Genomic DNA, 16,675 nt, shown 5'->3' on the forward strand with positions numbered 1-16,675 from the left:
GCTGCTGTTTACCAAGTGCCCCATGTGGCTGGCGTGTACCAACAACCCCAAGCGGACCTCGTGTACCAAGTGCTCCAGGTGGCCAGCTTGCACTCTACATGCCAGGAGGCCTGAGGGCCTTGGGAGTTAATGCTCGCTGTATGTGGAAAGGGCCCCAGGGGCCCAGGTGGTCAGCATGAGCTCTATATGCTGGGGCCCAGATGGTTAATTTGCCCAACTGGTCTGGTCCATAAGCCAGCCAAGGCTCCAGGGGGCGCTATCTTTAGTTTTGTTTGTATTCTATATAAATAATATCAAATGTTGTTTAGATAGAATACAGACAAAACTTTTGTTTAAATTCTCAAGGTGATGGAATCTGTTAAAGGTAGAAAATTGGTGCATTCATTATAAATATGTTATTTGTTATTTCCTCATAGCTTGTATGCGTCTCTGTGCCATTTGACTGAGAGTCTGAATGTCATTAACAGTGTTTGTTTAAATGCACATTTACCTTTGATCAGTAGGTAAAGGTCCCTTTCTGAAGGTGTGTGGGGGGTCCATTGACGCGTCACTCTTCATGGAAACACAGCTGGGTACAGGGGAGTCTGCTCTCTTCATCAGGACACTGTGGGCAGTGAGAGGAAACAAACCCTCATGGTATAAATATAATTCATACAATGGGGACGGCATCACACTGCTGTTTAGCCTTCTGCTCTGCCTTCATGTACTTTGATATGCTGGGAAGCTCTTGATGTAAACAGACTTATTTATAGTCAGCTTTTAAGGAAATTGTCTTATCTAAAATTTAGATATTATATGAAATTTTTAGCATCACTATTAAAAACCTCCACAACTAGACTTGGCTGTTTATATATGTTTTTTGTTTGTTTGTTTAGTTTTGTTATGTGGCCATTTTGTATAGGAGGGATGGTCTGTTGCTCGCCTCTAGTATAAAAGAACTGGCTGATTGTGGAAGAAGACGGTGAAGACAGAAGATGGCGAGGTCTTTTTATTAAGCTACACATATTAAAGTGCTGCCCACTGACCAGCCCTTGCTAGGAGCCCAGTTTACTTTTATGTTATGGCCTGACTATAGACCCAGAGAGACATGCATGCTAGTGGGCTGTAACACTGTTACCTCTCAGCGCTCTTTCTCTTACACCCCACAGGGGGGCGCATTTCATGACTTGCACTATAAATGTTGCGACTCACAGCTTCTAATGTCCTGAGGCCCCAGGGCACTGGCCCCGCTGACCCGGTGCATAACCCAGCCAAGGCTCCAGGGGGCGCTATCTTGGGGCACCTTCAGCCACCGGCTCATTCCCCCACTGTGAGCTAAGAAGCGCTACTGGGGATCTTTCCTGCCTGCTGCCGTTAGACACCACAATGCCTGCTGTCGATGTGCAGCCCCCACAGCCAGCCTTATCGTCCAATTTATAATGTGGTAAAAGCTGCTCTCTGTTTTTAATCATATAAATAACATACATTTCTATTTATATTTATTTCTTGAACAATATTGTATTTTCAGGATTTTTTCATTATGCACTGTGTACTTCTTAAACTTGTTAACCTACAGAAATTTTGTTTACTTCTATAAATATTTACTCACTTGCACTATATCTGCTGTCTTTGCACGTTGTCTTTGTTTTACATTGTATGTTTGTATCTGTGCACTTTACTGCTGAACGCAAGAGAATTTAACCCTGGGATCAACAAATCATCTTATTTCATACTCAGGGGATGAGAACCACTACAGTGTCACATTAATTATGATCTGAATCAGCAAGTATTTAAACGTCACCTTTGGCAAAGAAACCAATAGTCTTTCTCTTTTTTGTCTGATGATAGTAGTTTATTGTTTAAGCCACACAGTTCGATTAAACATGTTAAACTGAAGCCTTCGTCTGAGTATGATTTAATGATTTCACGAGAGTGAAATTATTTGTTATCAAAACAAAAACATCCGTCTCACGAGACGACAATCTATTGTCGGGTCATTGGCAGAGTGTTTTCACGGGCAGGGCTCAAGAGGCATTTACAGCTCTGTCCGTGTCTGAGCGTAAAAGGTATAGTTGTGTTAAGGAGGCTGTGTTACGTGCTTTTGCCTTGGTTCCTGAGGCGTTCCTCAGGAGCTGGAGGAAAGGTGATCGACCAACGCACATTGAGGTTGCTAGAGAACTGACAAGTTTTTTAATAGATGGCGCACGGCTGAGGCAGTGAACACTTTTCATCATTTGTGTGACCTCATAGTCCTCCAGCAATTTAAAAACATATTCCCAGAACGCGTAGCTACATATAGAAATGAACAGAAGGTAAAAACTGCTGTAGAAGCTACTATATTGGCAGATGAGTTTATTTTGACGCATAAAAATAAAAAAACAAAATGAATATGGACTGCATAACTACAATGAACATAGACCAACTTGATCCCAACGTGGTAGGGGCGGCCTGCCATTTAGGCTGGATCAGTCAGCTCGTGTTAGAGATACTCAGAATCGATGCAATTATTGCTTAGAGTTTGGGCATTAGAAAAATGAGCCCATGAACTCGAGTGCAGGTGATGCTGCCTCAAACCTTCAGAACGTTCTTATCCCATTAGGATGTGATGGGGATGTGCTGACCGGGGACAGGGGGAAGCGTGAGAGCGGGTGAGAAGGGGAGCGGGCAGTATGAGCGGAGGCAGGCCTCTCAGCTTACACCACCCAGCTGTCGGGGCCCAGCGCCCCCCGGTGTCCATTACCACAGGCACAGCCCAAGACAAACACAGTATCTGCCGGTGCTATAGCGCCCCCCGGTGTCCATTACCACAGGCACAACCCAAGGCAAACACAGTATCTGCCGGTGCTATAGCGCCCCCCGGTGTCCATTACCACAGGCGCAATCCAAGACAAACACAGTATCTGCCGGTGCTATAGCGCCCCCCGGTGTCCATTACCACAGGCGCAACCCAAGACAAACACAGTATCTGCCGGCGCTATAGCGCCCCCCGGTGTCCATTAGCACAGGCGAAACCCAAGACAAACACAGTATCTGCCGGCGCTATAGCGCCCCCCGGTGTCCTTTAGCACAGGCGCGACCCAAGACAAACACAGTATCTGCCGGCGCTATAGCGTCCCCCGGTGTCCATTACCACAGGCACAACCCAAGGCAAACACAGTATCTGCCGGTGCTATAGCGCCCCCCGGTGTCCATTACCACAGGCGCAATCCAAGACAAACACAGTATCTGCCGGTGCTATAGCGCCCCCCGGTGTCCATTAGCACAGGCAAAACCCAAGACAAACACAGTATCTGCCGGCGCTATAGCGCCCCCCGGTGTCCATTAGCACAGGCAAAACCCAAGACAAACACAGTATCTGCCGGCGCTATAGCGCCCCTCGGTGTCCATTACCACAGGCGCAACCCAAGACAAAAACAGTATCTGCCAGTGCTATAGAGAGATCAGCACAAGTCATACACACTGTGACGAGCTAGAACACAGGCGGTAACTCTGTCAGGGGCTGATCTGGGCAGCTAGAGGCACATCGAGGAGGAGCAAAGGAGGGGGGGGCAGTTTGACTTCCTCCTGACCTGGCGGGGCAGAGTCTGGGAGAGGAACACACCTGACCTCTTATCTTGTTAGTTTGGCTTTGTTATGGGGCCATTTTGTATAGGAGGGATGGTCTGTTACTCGCCTCTAGTATAAAAGAACTGGCTGATTGTGGAAGAAGACGGTGAAGACAGAAGATGGCGAGGTCTTTTTATTAAGCTACACATATTAAAGTGCTGCCCACTGACCAGCCCCAGCTAGGAGCCCAGTTTACTTTTATGTTATGGTCTGACTATAGACCCAGAGAGACATGCATGCTAGTGGCTGTAACACTGTTACCTCTCAGGGCTCTTTCTCTTACACCCCACAGGGGGGCGCATTTCAGAAGCAGCTCTTTGTTTTCCTCTCTCCTTCTCCATTACTGTGCCGATCCAGACCAGTAGATTCCTGCTGGGGCCTCTGTGAACATGAAGAGTTAATAGATACATCTTACTTATAATATTTAAATTGTATTTCGTAATACCATTGATTCACATTAGTCATTATTATGGAATATTATTTCATGTAATGCAAATGTGACTACTTGAATAATTCCAACTGTCCTGCACAATAAAGTATAACTTTCCACACTGATATTGTATTGCCAAATTAAATTTTTACCGGTGTTCGGTCGAACAACGCAATCATCGGTGTGGGTTACGGTACCACATTTCGACAAGGGAGCACAACCCATCAGAACATCGGATCCTGCTCTTCCACTCCCGCCTTGTCTGCACTCCATGTGCGCATCTATCTAATAATGTTCTTGCAGCGATCGTGTGTAACTTATCATGGAATTTACCACAAAAATACAGATGCTGTTTTCTGATTGGCTGGTAGGTGGCTATTAACTCACATCAGTTATTTCATCAAAAACATTGATAAGTAAATTCAGACATTTTAAAAATATATTACAGGCCAATTTGTTGAAATAAAAAAAAATATATATAATAATATACGGTCACATGAAAAAATTAGGACACCCTATTAAATATTTAGTTAGTTCTTTATTAACAAATATCAACATATCAGTATGAAAACATCATTCAAGCTATATATAGATAAAGGTGATGTAATGACATCTATGCAAAAACAAAAAACAAATTCACTTATTTACGAAAAGAAATTGACTAAGATGCTAATTTCCACTGAGGACAAAGTGAGGACCCCTCACATTCATCACTATTTAAAATGCCTAGAGTTAGATTCAGGTGGCACCATATCAGGTGAAGATGGTTAGAACATTGTTACAGAGATTTTTGGTGGAGCCTGTCTTATTTAAACCACAGACATTTAGTCTGGTTTGCCCTTGATTGTGGAAATGAGTGATATCACCATGTGAGATCCAAAGAGCTCTCTGAGGCCTTCAAAAAGAAGCTTGTAGATGCATATGAGTCTGGGAAGGATATAAAAAGATCTCAAGAGAGTTTGGAATCAGTCATTCCACTGTCCGGAAAATAATTTTCACAATAATTCACATTTAAAACAACTGCCAGCATGGCCAGGGCAGGCTGTCCTAGCAAGTTCAGCCCAAGAGCAGAAGGCAAGGGTTAGGGTTAGGTCTCCAAAAATCACTAGTCATACAGGAAGCTCCTGCCACAGCTGATGTCAAGGTACATGCATCTAGCATCAGAAAGAGACGCACAAGTTTGATTTACATGGGAGCTGTGCAAGGAGGAAACCCTGCTGTCAAAAACACATCTGAGCAGCACTGAAGTTTGCCAGAGACCATCAAGACACAGACTGGGACTTAATGAACAATGTGCTTTGGACAGATGGATCTGACATTGAATTAGTTGGGCGCAGTAACAGAAGACAGGTTTGGCATAAACCAAAGGCAGTTTTTGAGCAAAAGAACCTCATAGCAGCTGTGAAGCTTTGGGGCGGAAATGTCATGGTTTGGGGCTGCTTTGCTGCAGCAGAACCTGGCCAGCTCACCATCATAGAATCCACTATGAAGTCTTCATCATATCAGGGGGTGCATGTGCCAAGGAATGGCTTACAGGAAAGAAATGGAGAGTTCTGGAATGGTCAAGTCAAAGCCCGGATCTGAATCCTACTGAGATGCTGTGGGGTGATTTGAAGCAGAAGTGCATGCAGGACACCCTTCAAACATCACACAGCTTAAGGAATTCTGCATGGGGGGGGGGGGGGGACTTTCTGCCAGTCGAGTCAGAGATTGATAGATGGTTATAGGAAACGTCTCATTGAGGTTATTTCAGCCAAAGGGGGAAATACTGGCTAACTTTTTCCTCGGTAGAAAATGACATTTTAGTTATTTCCCTTTGTTAAATACGTGAATTTGTTTCTTGTTTTTGCATAGGTGACGCAATTACATCACCTTTATCTACAGATTTGAAAGATTTAATCTTGATATTTCTTAATAAAGAATAAAATATTTCATGGGGTGTCCTAACACCTGGAAAACACCAAAATCAAACTCCATACTTTTCCGTACTGCACAGAAACCCTGTAAATATATTTCTCTATATAATATTGTAACGAACCTAAACTAGTGTCAGAGGCTATAAAAGGAGAACAGATCACCACAAGACTTTAGCTACAATTACAAAAAATTATATGCAGTACAATTCATTCAGCGACCCATCGGGTCGGGTCTGGGTTCACAAAGGGTTCGGCCCCGCTATTTCCCCATAACAAACCACCCCTTTCCAAGCGTGCGTTAACACACGTTACCGCACAGTAAATCCCGCACCACACAACATCCCCATTAGGGCGCGGCACACCAATATCACTGCAATGCACAGTAATCCCCGCACTTCGGGCACAGGCAAGCGTTACGGGACCAGAACCGCCTCTATAGTCCCGCCCCGACCCCTAGCGGCTACGCTGCTTGCTTAAAACACACAGGACACACATACAATAAGGACACGATTAAAGCATAGCGTCACCCCGAGGATCAAGACCCTCCCCCGGGGAGGGAACGTTCACACAGCTCTGTAATCTAGAGCACCACACGGAAAGGGAATTCCACCCCCCCGCCGCCGATCCGTCACATGAGGGTGCCGCTGCTCACGTCTATCAAACACCCCGGACTAAGCAGTGGTCATGCACTCCTGCCCCCACCGCCCTGACTGTCCTCGCCCTACAGCACCGGAACCTGTCCCTACAGCCCGCTATCTGGCTTCACCGCCGGCCGCCCTAAACGGCATACGAGCGGCACCTCCCTCCCGGACCCCACGAGTACTGCGCCTAACAGAACGTTACTGCCGAGCGCGGCTCTAACTCCCTCTCTTAACCCCAGATCCCTCACAACCCAGCTGTAGCCACATAATTAACTACTACCTTCCACGCGCATCCCTCACCCCCCACACGCACACACACCATTACAATTTCATACCATTTTAAATAATTTATTTATCCTAAACGACGCATCTTCCTACCTAATCCGTCCGGCGCTAAGCCTGTCTTTACGTAAAAATACCAAACTGTTCATGAACTAAGAAAGAAAGCAAAGAAAAAAATACAGCAATGCCGTGGTTTAGCCTTGTATCATAAAATATTAAGCCTTGAATTTATCCCGGGTTCTTCGGCCCGCTAACAGTTATCCCCAACATCTTAAAACAAGCTTAATATAACTTCAACGCTGTATAGTAGGCGAAATCAGGATTGAGAATAAAGAATTAAATATTATTATTACTGTTGTTAATTCGCTTTACATTCGAAAGTTAAAAATATTCCGTGTCACAGTTACTTACTGTAATACACGGAGATATATTTAACGGGTGAGGGTAAAATGCGGAATCCCGTCGGAGTCCGCCGGACGCAAACAACGTATCTGGCGAGGAGCTCAGCAAGGCGCTGCAACTGCGCAGTCAGCCAGCGCTGTCATGTTTCAGGGAGACACGGGGCGGGGAAACGGGAACGCGGGGTTTATTTTTAAACACAGGACACGCAACGGGCGTAGCACACACGAGGATTGGACGAGCTGGGCGTGACAAGTGCAATATTCTTAGCCATCCTACAGAGTGCAATACGGTTGTCCGAAATCCGTATTGTTGTTAATGTTAACATACATTTTATTGTTGATTTTTTTTTTATTGAAAATTATCTGTATATTATCTGTTGAGCGTTCTCTGGGCAAGGATAATCTGCATTTTTCCCTCTCTGTTGTCCTGCCAAAAGACAGATGTGGATGTCCAGCTACCAACGTCACTGTTTATGGATGCCAGTTCCTGAGGAATAAAATAAATCAATAAATAAACATGTGTCTTTAACCAAACATGTCAGTATTTTATTGTAATTTTTCGGTATTTTTGTAGATCTCATATCCAATCACTATTGAACTGTCTTTGTTATCTGATTCAATTTTCTCATATAAGTAAAGCTACTGTACACCTTGCAAGCACTCATGTGAAATATCTACACTATTATAGAAACGTCTCATTGGCTGCCACTATACAAGCCATCTTATTAGAATTAATACATAAAAGAAAAAGGAAACTGCAAAGCATCAGTTAGACTGAAACTAGGAAGTGGCATGTAGAATTAAATCCCCATGGCTTACAAGAAAGGGAAGATTTATACTTAATGAGAATGCATGACAGTGTCTGAGGCGGGATCTGTAATTATCCATTTTGCCCTGTACACTGTAACCACAGGGAAGCTGCCTCCATAATCTAAAGCTAACAGTCCATGGAAGTGACATGTAGAAATGAGGCCCCAGAACATGTGATATATTGGCAGGAGGGTCGGAATTTGTACTTTAATAAAATTCAATATTCAAAAGGTTTATTCATCACGTAGACAGTTGTACTCATACAACATTTGGTGGAATGTAACCCTGGTCACTCTGAGCAGCTGTGCATGATAAGAGAGTAAGAAAATATAGGAAATATAAGAAAAATAATAAGATACAAATTATATGAAATGTTGTACATAATCTACACGTAAGAAATAGGTAACAGGTGTTTTGCTCTGCAATATAAGTGCAATGCCCTGCAATGGGCTGGCCCCCCATCCTGGGTTGTTCCCTGCCTCGTGCCCATTGCTTCTGGGATAGGCTCCAGACCCCCCGCGACCCAGTAGGATAAGCGGTTTTGGAAAATGGATGGATGGATGGATGGATGGATGGATGGATATAAGTGCAATGTGCAAGAGGCCTGATGTGCCAAGCATTTGGACAGTGTGAAGCAGCACCTAGAGGCATTGAGTATTGTCCTGATGTAGGAGCATTATGACCTGGGGGAAAAGCTCCTCCTTAACTTTTCTGTTCTGGGGGGCGTTTCCCAAAACCATAGTTCGAAAGAACGTTCACAAACACTGCCGTTAAGTTGCGTAGTTTGAACTACAGTTCTCAAGCTGTAGTTAGAAGCTTAGTCCCGGGTAAATACCTCAGCGATGGTGGAAAATGCCGTCTAAGAAGGGTATAGTCACCGTGTAAGTAAGAAATTTAATAATCTTTCATAACTAATAAGGAATAATTTAGCTCTACGATCACATATAATGTGAAGTTGTCTGAAAATGTAGTTTGAAACGTAATTCTTGTGTGGGTCTCTGGACATACGTACAGTAACTGTCTAGTGAGCAATAGGGAGAATTCTCAAACTGCAAAGTATTGTATTAGCACAGGGGTTTTTATCAAGAAAAGGCCGTTAGACATGCAGATTTTCACTGCAACTACGTACTTAGAGGACTGTTTGACTGAGGAGTTCACACACCTGGGTTTGCATAACTGATCGAACGGTTATCCCAAAAAAACCTGCAAACACACCGGCCCTTTCTGGGTAAGATTGCCCACCCCTGTAGTAGCATATACAGTTAGTGTGTATTGCTTGGTAAAGGATGTTGTACCCAGTGGTCATTGTGCCATATGGTACACTTCGCCATGTATAGTAAAAAAATAGAGAAATAATGATAAAAAAATTATAAAATAAAAGAATAAAACCCAAAAATAATAATAATAATAAATCATTATCCCTTGTATGTGTACATGTGTGTATTTGTAGCCCTATGCAGACCATTGGGTGTTGTGCAGTTTCTTCATTACACACATAACTTCAAGGGACAACAGTCGCCTTAGAAAAGAGTACAGCACTTTGATGAGGTTCTCCTTCATCACTGACAGGTGTCAGTGCCATAATGGAAGAGCAGAATTACACTACAGCGGTCAGATACGAATCCATGCCTTTGTACTGGGGACAACAGTCACCTTAGAAAAGAGTACAGCACTTTGATGATGTTCTTCATCACTGGCAGGTGTCAGTACCATAATGGAAGAGCAGAATTACACTACAGCGGTCAGATACGAATCCATGCCTTTGTACTGGGGACAACAGTCACCTTAGAAAAGAGTACAGCACTTTGATGAGGTTCTCCTTCATCACTGACAGGTGTCAGTGCCATAATGGAAGAGCAGAATGACACTACAGCGGTCAGATACGAATCCATGCCTTTGTACTGGGGACAACAGTCACCTTAGAAAAGAGTACAGCACTTTGATGATGTTCTTCATCACTGGCAGGTGTCAGTACCATAATGGAAGAGCAGAATTACACTACAGCGGTCAGATAGGAATCCATGCCTTTGTACTGGGGACAACAGTCACCTTAGAAAAGAGTACAGCACTTTGATGAGGTTCTCCTTCATCACTGACAGGTGTCAGTGCCGTAATGGAGGAGCAGAATGACACTACAGCGGTCAGATACGAATCCATGCCTTTGTACTGGGGACAACAGTCACCTTAGAAAAGAGTACAGCACTTTGATGATGTTCTTCATCACTGGCAGGTGTCAGTACCATAATGGAAGAGCAGAATTACACTACAGCGGTCAGATACGAATCCATGCCTTTGTACTGGGGACAACAGTCACCTTAGAAAAGAGTACAGCACTTTGATGAGGTTCTCCTTCATCACTGACAGGTGTCAGTGCCATAATGGAAGAGCAGAATGACACTACAGCGGTCAGATACGAATCCATGCCTTTGTACTGGGGACAACAGTCACCTTAGAAAAGAGTACAGCACTTTGATGAGGTTCTCCCTCATCACTGACAGGTGTCAGTGCCATAATGGAAGAGCAGAATTACACTACAGCGGTCAGATACGAATCCATGCCTTTGTACTGGGGACAACAGTCACCTTAGAAAAGAGTACAGCACTTTGATGAGGTTCTCCTTCATCACTGACAGGTGTCAGTGCCATAATGGAAGAGCAGAATGACACTACAGCGGTCAGATACGAATCCATGCCTTTGTACTGGGGACAACAGTCACCTTAGAAAAGAGTACAGCACTTTGGTGAGGTTCTCCTTCATCACTGACAGGTGTCAGTGCCATAATGGAGGAGCAGAATGATACTACAGCGGTCAGATAGGAATCCATGCCTTTGTACTGGGGACAACAGTCACCTTAGAAAAGAGTACAGCACTTTGGTGAGGTTCTCCTTCATCACTGACAGGTGTCAGTGCCATAATGGAGGAGCAGAATGACACTACAGCGGTCAGATACGAATCCATGCCTTTGTACTGGGGACAGCAGTCGCCTTAGAAAAGAGTACAGCACTTTGATGAGGTTCTCCTTCATCACTGACAGGTGTCAGTGCCATAATGGAAGAGCAGAATGACACTACAGCGGTCAGACACGAATCCATGCCTTTGTACTGGGAAAATGACGCCTGTGATGTTTGGATATTACACACATCTGTCTATTCCAGTCAGCCACTAACATTTTGTAAGCGACGATGTCGGACCAGGAATTTGTTTGTGTTTGTAGTGTGACTGAAACACAATGAACTGAAATCAAGGTCATTACAGATGGAGCGTCTTTCACAGAAGCAGTGTCACAGCTAAAAATTCTTCTGTTCACCACTCCAAGAAGCGTGACATTATTCTGCCGCTATATATTGCATATATATTTCTGAGATTTTCATATTGTTGGTCTTATGTGACTGACACAATTAATTGGTGATATATATACATATATATGATTATTATATATGTATATGATATTACACAGTTAGTGAGTTTTTGTACGCGACCGGCTGTGAAAGTTAGACCATTGATATTATGAAGTTTGTTAGTTTTTGCGCACGACTCGCCGTGAGTCAGACCAATCAGCGCTGGAACCACTGTAGTTCGAACTACGGAAATCCCAACTAACTAACGTGGTTCAAATTACTGTGGTACGACGGTTTTGGGAAACAGTCGTACTTCGGATGTTGGTTAATTTGAACTACCATAGTACGAAGCATCGTTAATGCTAACTTCCGCCGTTGTTTGGAAAACGCACCTCAGGTCAGGTCACCCTCCAGTTCAGTACCCAGTAACCTGAACACCAGGACCCTCTCCACAAAAGCCCTGCTGATGGTGAGTGGCTGAATGTCAGTTTTATTTTTCCTGAAATCAATAACCAGCTCCTTTGCCAGATAGCAAAGTCTTTCGGGCCCGGATGAGGCCACATCACGCATTTTCATCTGGCCCACATACCACATGGAATGACGGCGATTGAGCAGACCGCTCTCGGTTGCCGCGTCAGGTTAACATCTGGGCCAGAGCAGGACCTTACTGTATAAAAGCCACAGGTGACCAGGCTCTGAGATCAGGCACTATTGTGGCCCACATACCACATGAAATGACGACGATTGAGCAGACCGCTCTCGGTTGCCGCGTCAGGTTAACATCTGGGTCAGAGCAGGACCTTCCTGTAGGTAAGTCACAAGTGACCAGGCTCTGAGATCAGGCCCTATTGTGGCCCACATACCACATGGAATGACGGCGATTGAGCAGACCGCTCTCGGTTGCCGCGTCAGGTTAACATCTGGGCCAGAGCAGGACCTTCCTGTATGTTAGTCACAAGTGACCAGGCTCTGAGATCAGGCCCTATTGTGGCCCACATACCACATGGAATGACGGCGATTGAGCAGACCGCTCTCGGTTGCCATGTCAGGTTAATGTCTGGGCCAGAGCAGGACCTTACTGTATGTTAGTCACAGGTTACCAGGCTCTGAGATTAGGCCCTATTGTGACCCACATACCACATGGAATGACGGCGATTGAGCAGACCGCTCTCGGTTGCCGCGTCAGGTTAACATCTGGGCCAGAGCAGGACCTTACTGTATGTTAGTCACAAGTGACCAGGCTCTGAGATCAGGCCCTATTGTGGCCCACATACCACATGGAATGACGGCGATTGAGCAGACCGCTCTCGGTTGCCGCGTCAGGTTAACATCTGGGCCAGAGCAGGACCTTACTGTATGTTAGCCACAGGTGACCAGGCTCTGAGATCAGGCCCTATTGTGGCCCACATACCACATGGAATGACGGCGATTGAGCAGACCGCTCTCGGTTGCCACGTCAGGTTAACATCTGGGCCAGAGCAGAACCTTACTGTATGTTAGTCACAAGTGACCAAGCTCTGAGATCAGGCCCTATTGTGGCCCACATACCACATGGAATGACGGCGATTGAGCAGACCGCTCTCGGTTGCCACGTCAGGTTAACATCTGGGCCAGAGCAGAACCTTACTGTATGTTAGTCACAAGTGACCAGGCTCTGAGATCAGGCCCTATTGTGGCCCACATACCACATGGAATGACGCCGATTGAGCAGACCGCTCTCGGTTGCCACGTCAGGTTAACATCTGGGCCAGAGCAGGACCTTACTGTATGTTAGTCACAAGTGACCAGGCTCTGAGATCAGGCCCTATTGTGGCCCACATACCACATGGAATGACGGCGATTGAGTGGACCGCTCTCGGTTGCCACGTCAGGTTAACATCTGGGCCAGAGCAGGACCTTACTGTATGTTAGTCACAGGTGACCAGGCTCTGAGATCAGGCCCTATTTTGCCCCACATACAACATGGAATGACGCTGATTGAGCAGACCGCTCTCGGTTGCCGCGTCAGGTTAACATCTGGGGCAGAGCAGGACCTTACTGAATGTTAGTCACAGGTGACCAGGCTCTGTCTGACATCAGGCCCTATTGTGGCCCACATACCACATGGAATGACGGCGATTGAGTGTACCGCTCTCGGATGCCACGTCTGGTTAACATCTGGGCCAGAGCAGGACCTTACTGTATGTTAGTCACAAGTGACCAGGGTCTGAGATCAGGCCCTATTGTGGCCCACATACCACATGGAATGACGGCGATTGAGCAGACCGCTCTCGGTTGCCGCGTCAGGTTAACATCTAGGCCAGAGCAGGACCTTACTGTATGTTAGTCACAAGTGACCAGGCTCTGAGATCAGGCCCTATTGTGGCCCACATACCACAAGGAATGACGCCGATTGAGCAGACCGCTCAAGGTTGCCACGTCAGGTTAACATCTGGGCCAGAGCAGGACCTTACTGTATGTTAGTCACAAGTGACCAGGCTCTGAGATCAGGCCCTATTGTGGCCCACATACCACATGGAATGACGGCGATTGAGCAGACCGCTCTCGGTTGCCGCGTCAGGTTAACATCTGGGCCAGAGCAGGACCTTACTGTATAAAAGCCACAGGTGACCAGGCTCTGAGATCAGGCACTATTGTGGCCCACATACCACATGAAATGACGACGATTGAGCAGACCGCTCTCGGTTGCCGCGTCAGGTTAACATCTGGGTCAGAGCAGGACCTTCCTGTAGGTAAGTCACAGGTGACCAGGCTCTGAGATCAGGCCCTATTGTGGCCCACATACCACATGGAATGACAGCGATTGAGCAGACCGCTCTCGGTTGCCGCGTCAGGTTAACATCTGGGCCAGAGCAGGACCTTCCTGTATGTTAGTCACAAGTGACCAGGCTCTGAGATCAGGCCCTATTGTGGCCCACATACCACATGGAATGACGGCGATTGAGCAGACCGCTCTCGGTTGCCATGTCAGGTTAATGTCTGGGCCAGAGCAGGACCTTACTGTATGTTAGTCACAGGTGACCAGGCTCTGAGATTAGGCCCTATTGTGACCCACATACCACATGGAATGACGGCGATTGAGCAGACCGCTCTCGGTTGCCGCGTCAGGTTAACATCTGGGCCAGAGCAGGACCTTACTGTATGTTAGTCACAAGTGACCAGGCTCTGAGATCAGGCCCTATTGTGGCCCACATACCACATGGAATGACGGCGATTGAGCAGACCGCTCTCGGTTGCCGCGTCAGGTTAACATCTGGGCCAGAGCAGGACCTTACTGTATGTTAGCCACAGGTGACCAGGCTCTGAGATCAGGCCCTATTGTGGCCCACATACCACATGGAATGACGGCGATTGAGCAGACCGCTCTCGGTTGCCACGTCAGGTTAACATCTGGGCCAGAACAGAACCTTACCGTATGTTAGTCACAAGTGACCAGGCTCTGAGATCAGGCCCTATTGTGGCCCACATACCACATGGAATGACGGCGATTGAGCAGACCGCTCTCGGTTGCCACGTCAGGTTAACATCTGGGCCAGAGCAGAACCTTACTGTATGTTAGTCACAAGTGACCAGGCTCTGAGATCAGGCCCTATTGTGGCCCACATACCACATGGAATGACGGCGATTGAGCAGACCGCTCTCGGTTGCCACGTCAGGTTAACATCTGGGCCAGAGCAGAACCTTACTGTATGTTAGTCACAAGTGACCAGGCTCTGAGATCAGGCCCTATTGTGGCCCACATACCACATGGAATGACGCCGATTGAGCAGACCGCTCTCGGTTGCCACGTCAGGTTAACATCTGGGCCAGAGCAGGACCTTACTGTATGTTAGTCACAAGTGACCAGGCTCTGAGATCAGGCCCTATTGTGGCCCACATACCACATGGAATGACGGCGATTGAGTGGACCGCTCTCGGTTGCCACGTCAGGTTAACATCTGGGCCAGAGCAGGACCTTACTGTATGTTAGTCACAGGTGACCAGGCTCTGAGATCAGGCCCTATTTTGCCCCACATACAACATGGAATGACGCTGATTGAGCAGACCGCTCTCGGTTGCCGCGTCAGGTTAACATCTGGGGCAGAGCAGGACCTTACTGAATGTTAGTCACAGGTGACCAGGCTCTGTCTGAGATCAGGCCCTATTGTGGCCCACATACCACATGGAATGACGGCGATTGAGTGTACCGCTCTCGGATGCCACGTCTGGTTAACATCTGGGCCAGAGCAGGACCTTACTGTATGTTAGTCACAAGTGACCAGGGTCTGAGATCAGGCCCTATTGTGGCCCACATACCACATGGAATGACGGCGATTGAGCAGACCGCTCTCGGTTGCCGCGTCAGGTTAACATCTAGGCCAGAGCAGGACCTTACTGTATGTTAGTCACAAGTGACCAGGCTCTGAGATCAGGCCCTATTGTGGCCCACATACCACAAGGAATGACGCCGATTGAGCAGACCGCTCTCGGTTGCCACGTCAGGTTAACATCTGGGCCAGAGCAGGACCTTACTGTATGTTAGTCACAAGTGACCAGGCTCTGAGATCAGGCCCTATTGTGGCCCACATACCACATGGAATGACGGCGATTGAGCAGACCGCTCTCGGTTGCCGCGTCAGGTTAACATCTAGGCCAGAGCAGGACCTTACTGTATGTTAGTCACAAGTGACCAGGCTCTGAGATCAGGCCCTATTGTGGCCCACATACCACAAGGAATGACGCCGATTGAGCAGACCGCTCTCGGTTGCCGCGTCAGGTTAACATCTGGGCCAGAGCAGGACCTTACTGTATAAAAGCCACAGGTGACCAGGCTCTGAGATCAGGCACTATTGTGGCCCACATACCACATGAAATGACGACGATTGAGCAGACCGCTCTCGGTTGCCGCGTCAGGTTAACATCTGGGTCAGAGCAGGACCTTCCTGTAGGTAAGTCACAAGTGACCAGGCTCTGAGATCAGGCCCTATTGTGGCCCACATACCACATGGAATGACAGCGATTGAGCAGACCGCTCTCGGTTGCCGCGTCAGGTTAACATCTGGGCCAGAGCAGGACCTTCCTGTATGTTAGTCACAAGTGACCAGGCTCTGAGATCAGGCCCTATTGTGGCCCACATACCACATGGAATGACGGCGATTGAGCAGACCGCTCTCGGTTGCCATGTCAGGTTAATGTCTGGGCCAGAGCAGGACCTTACTGTATGTTAGTCACAGGTGACCAGGCTCTGAGATTAGGCCCTATTGTGACCCACATACCACATGGAATGACGGCG

The 16,675-nt window shown here is 46.9% G+C and overlaps 2 protein-coding genes across 2 annotated transcripts in view; one reads left to right on the plus strand and one right to left on the minus strand.

The window, feature by feature from the left end:
* LOC125721586 (NACHT, LRR and PYD domains-containing protein 4-like) overlaps nt 1-7,391 on the minus strand; it is a 51,913-nt gene extending 44,522 nt beyond the window's left edge. The window contains exons 1-3 of the mRNA XM_048997546.1: nt 7,266-7,391; nt 3,847-3,966; nt 491-604 (exon numbers count right to left, since the gene is read on the minus strand). Of these exons, the coding sequence (XP_048853503.1) occupies nt 491-604; nt 3,847-3,926 (194 nt within the window). The 5' untranslated portion in view covers nt 3,927-3,966; nt 7,266-7,391. The remainder of the gene's footprint in view (nt 1-490; nt 605-3,846; nt 3,967-7,265) is intronic.
* The window catches only part of LOC125721584 (NACHT, LRR and PYD domains-containing protein 12-like), a 499,105-nt gene that overhangs the window by 154,543 nt on the left and 327,887 nt on the right, over nt 1-16,675 (plus strand). The gene's annotated exons all lie outside the window — the stretch shown is intronic.

The sequence above is a fragment of the Brienomyrus brachyistius genome, unplaced genomic scaffold (genome assembly GCF_023856365.1).
Source record: "Brienomyrus brachyistius isolate T26 unplaced genomic scaffold, BBRACH_0.4 scaffold34, whole genome shotgun sequence".
NCBI classification, from domain to species: Eukaryota; Metazoa; Chordata; class Actinopteri; order Osteoglossiformes; family Mormyridae; genus Brienomyrus; species Brienomyrus brachyistius.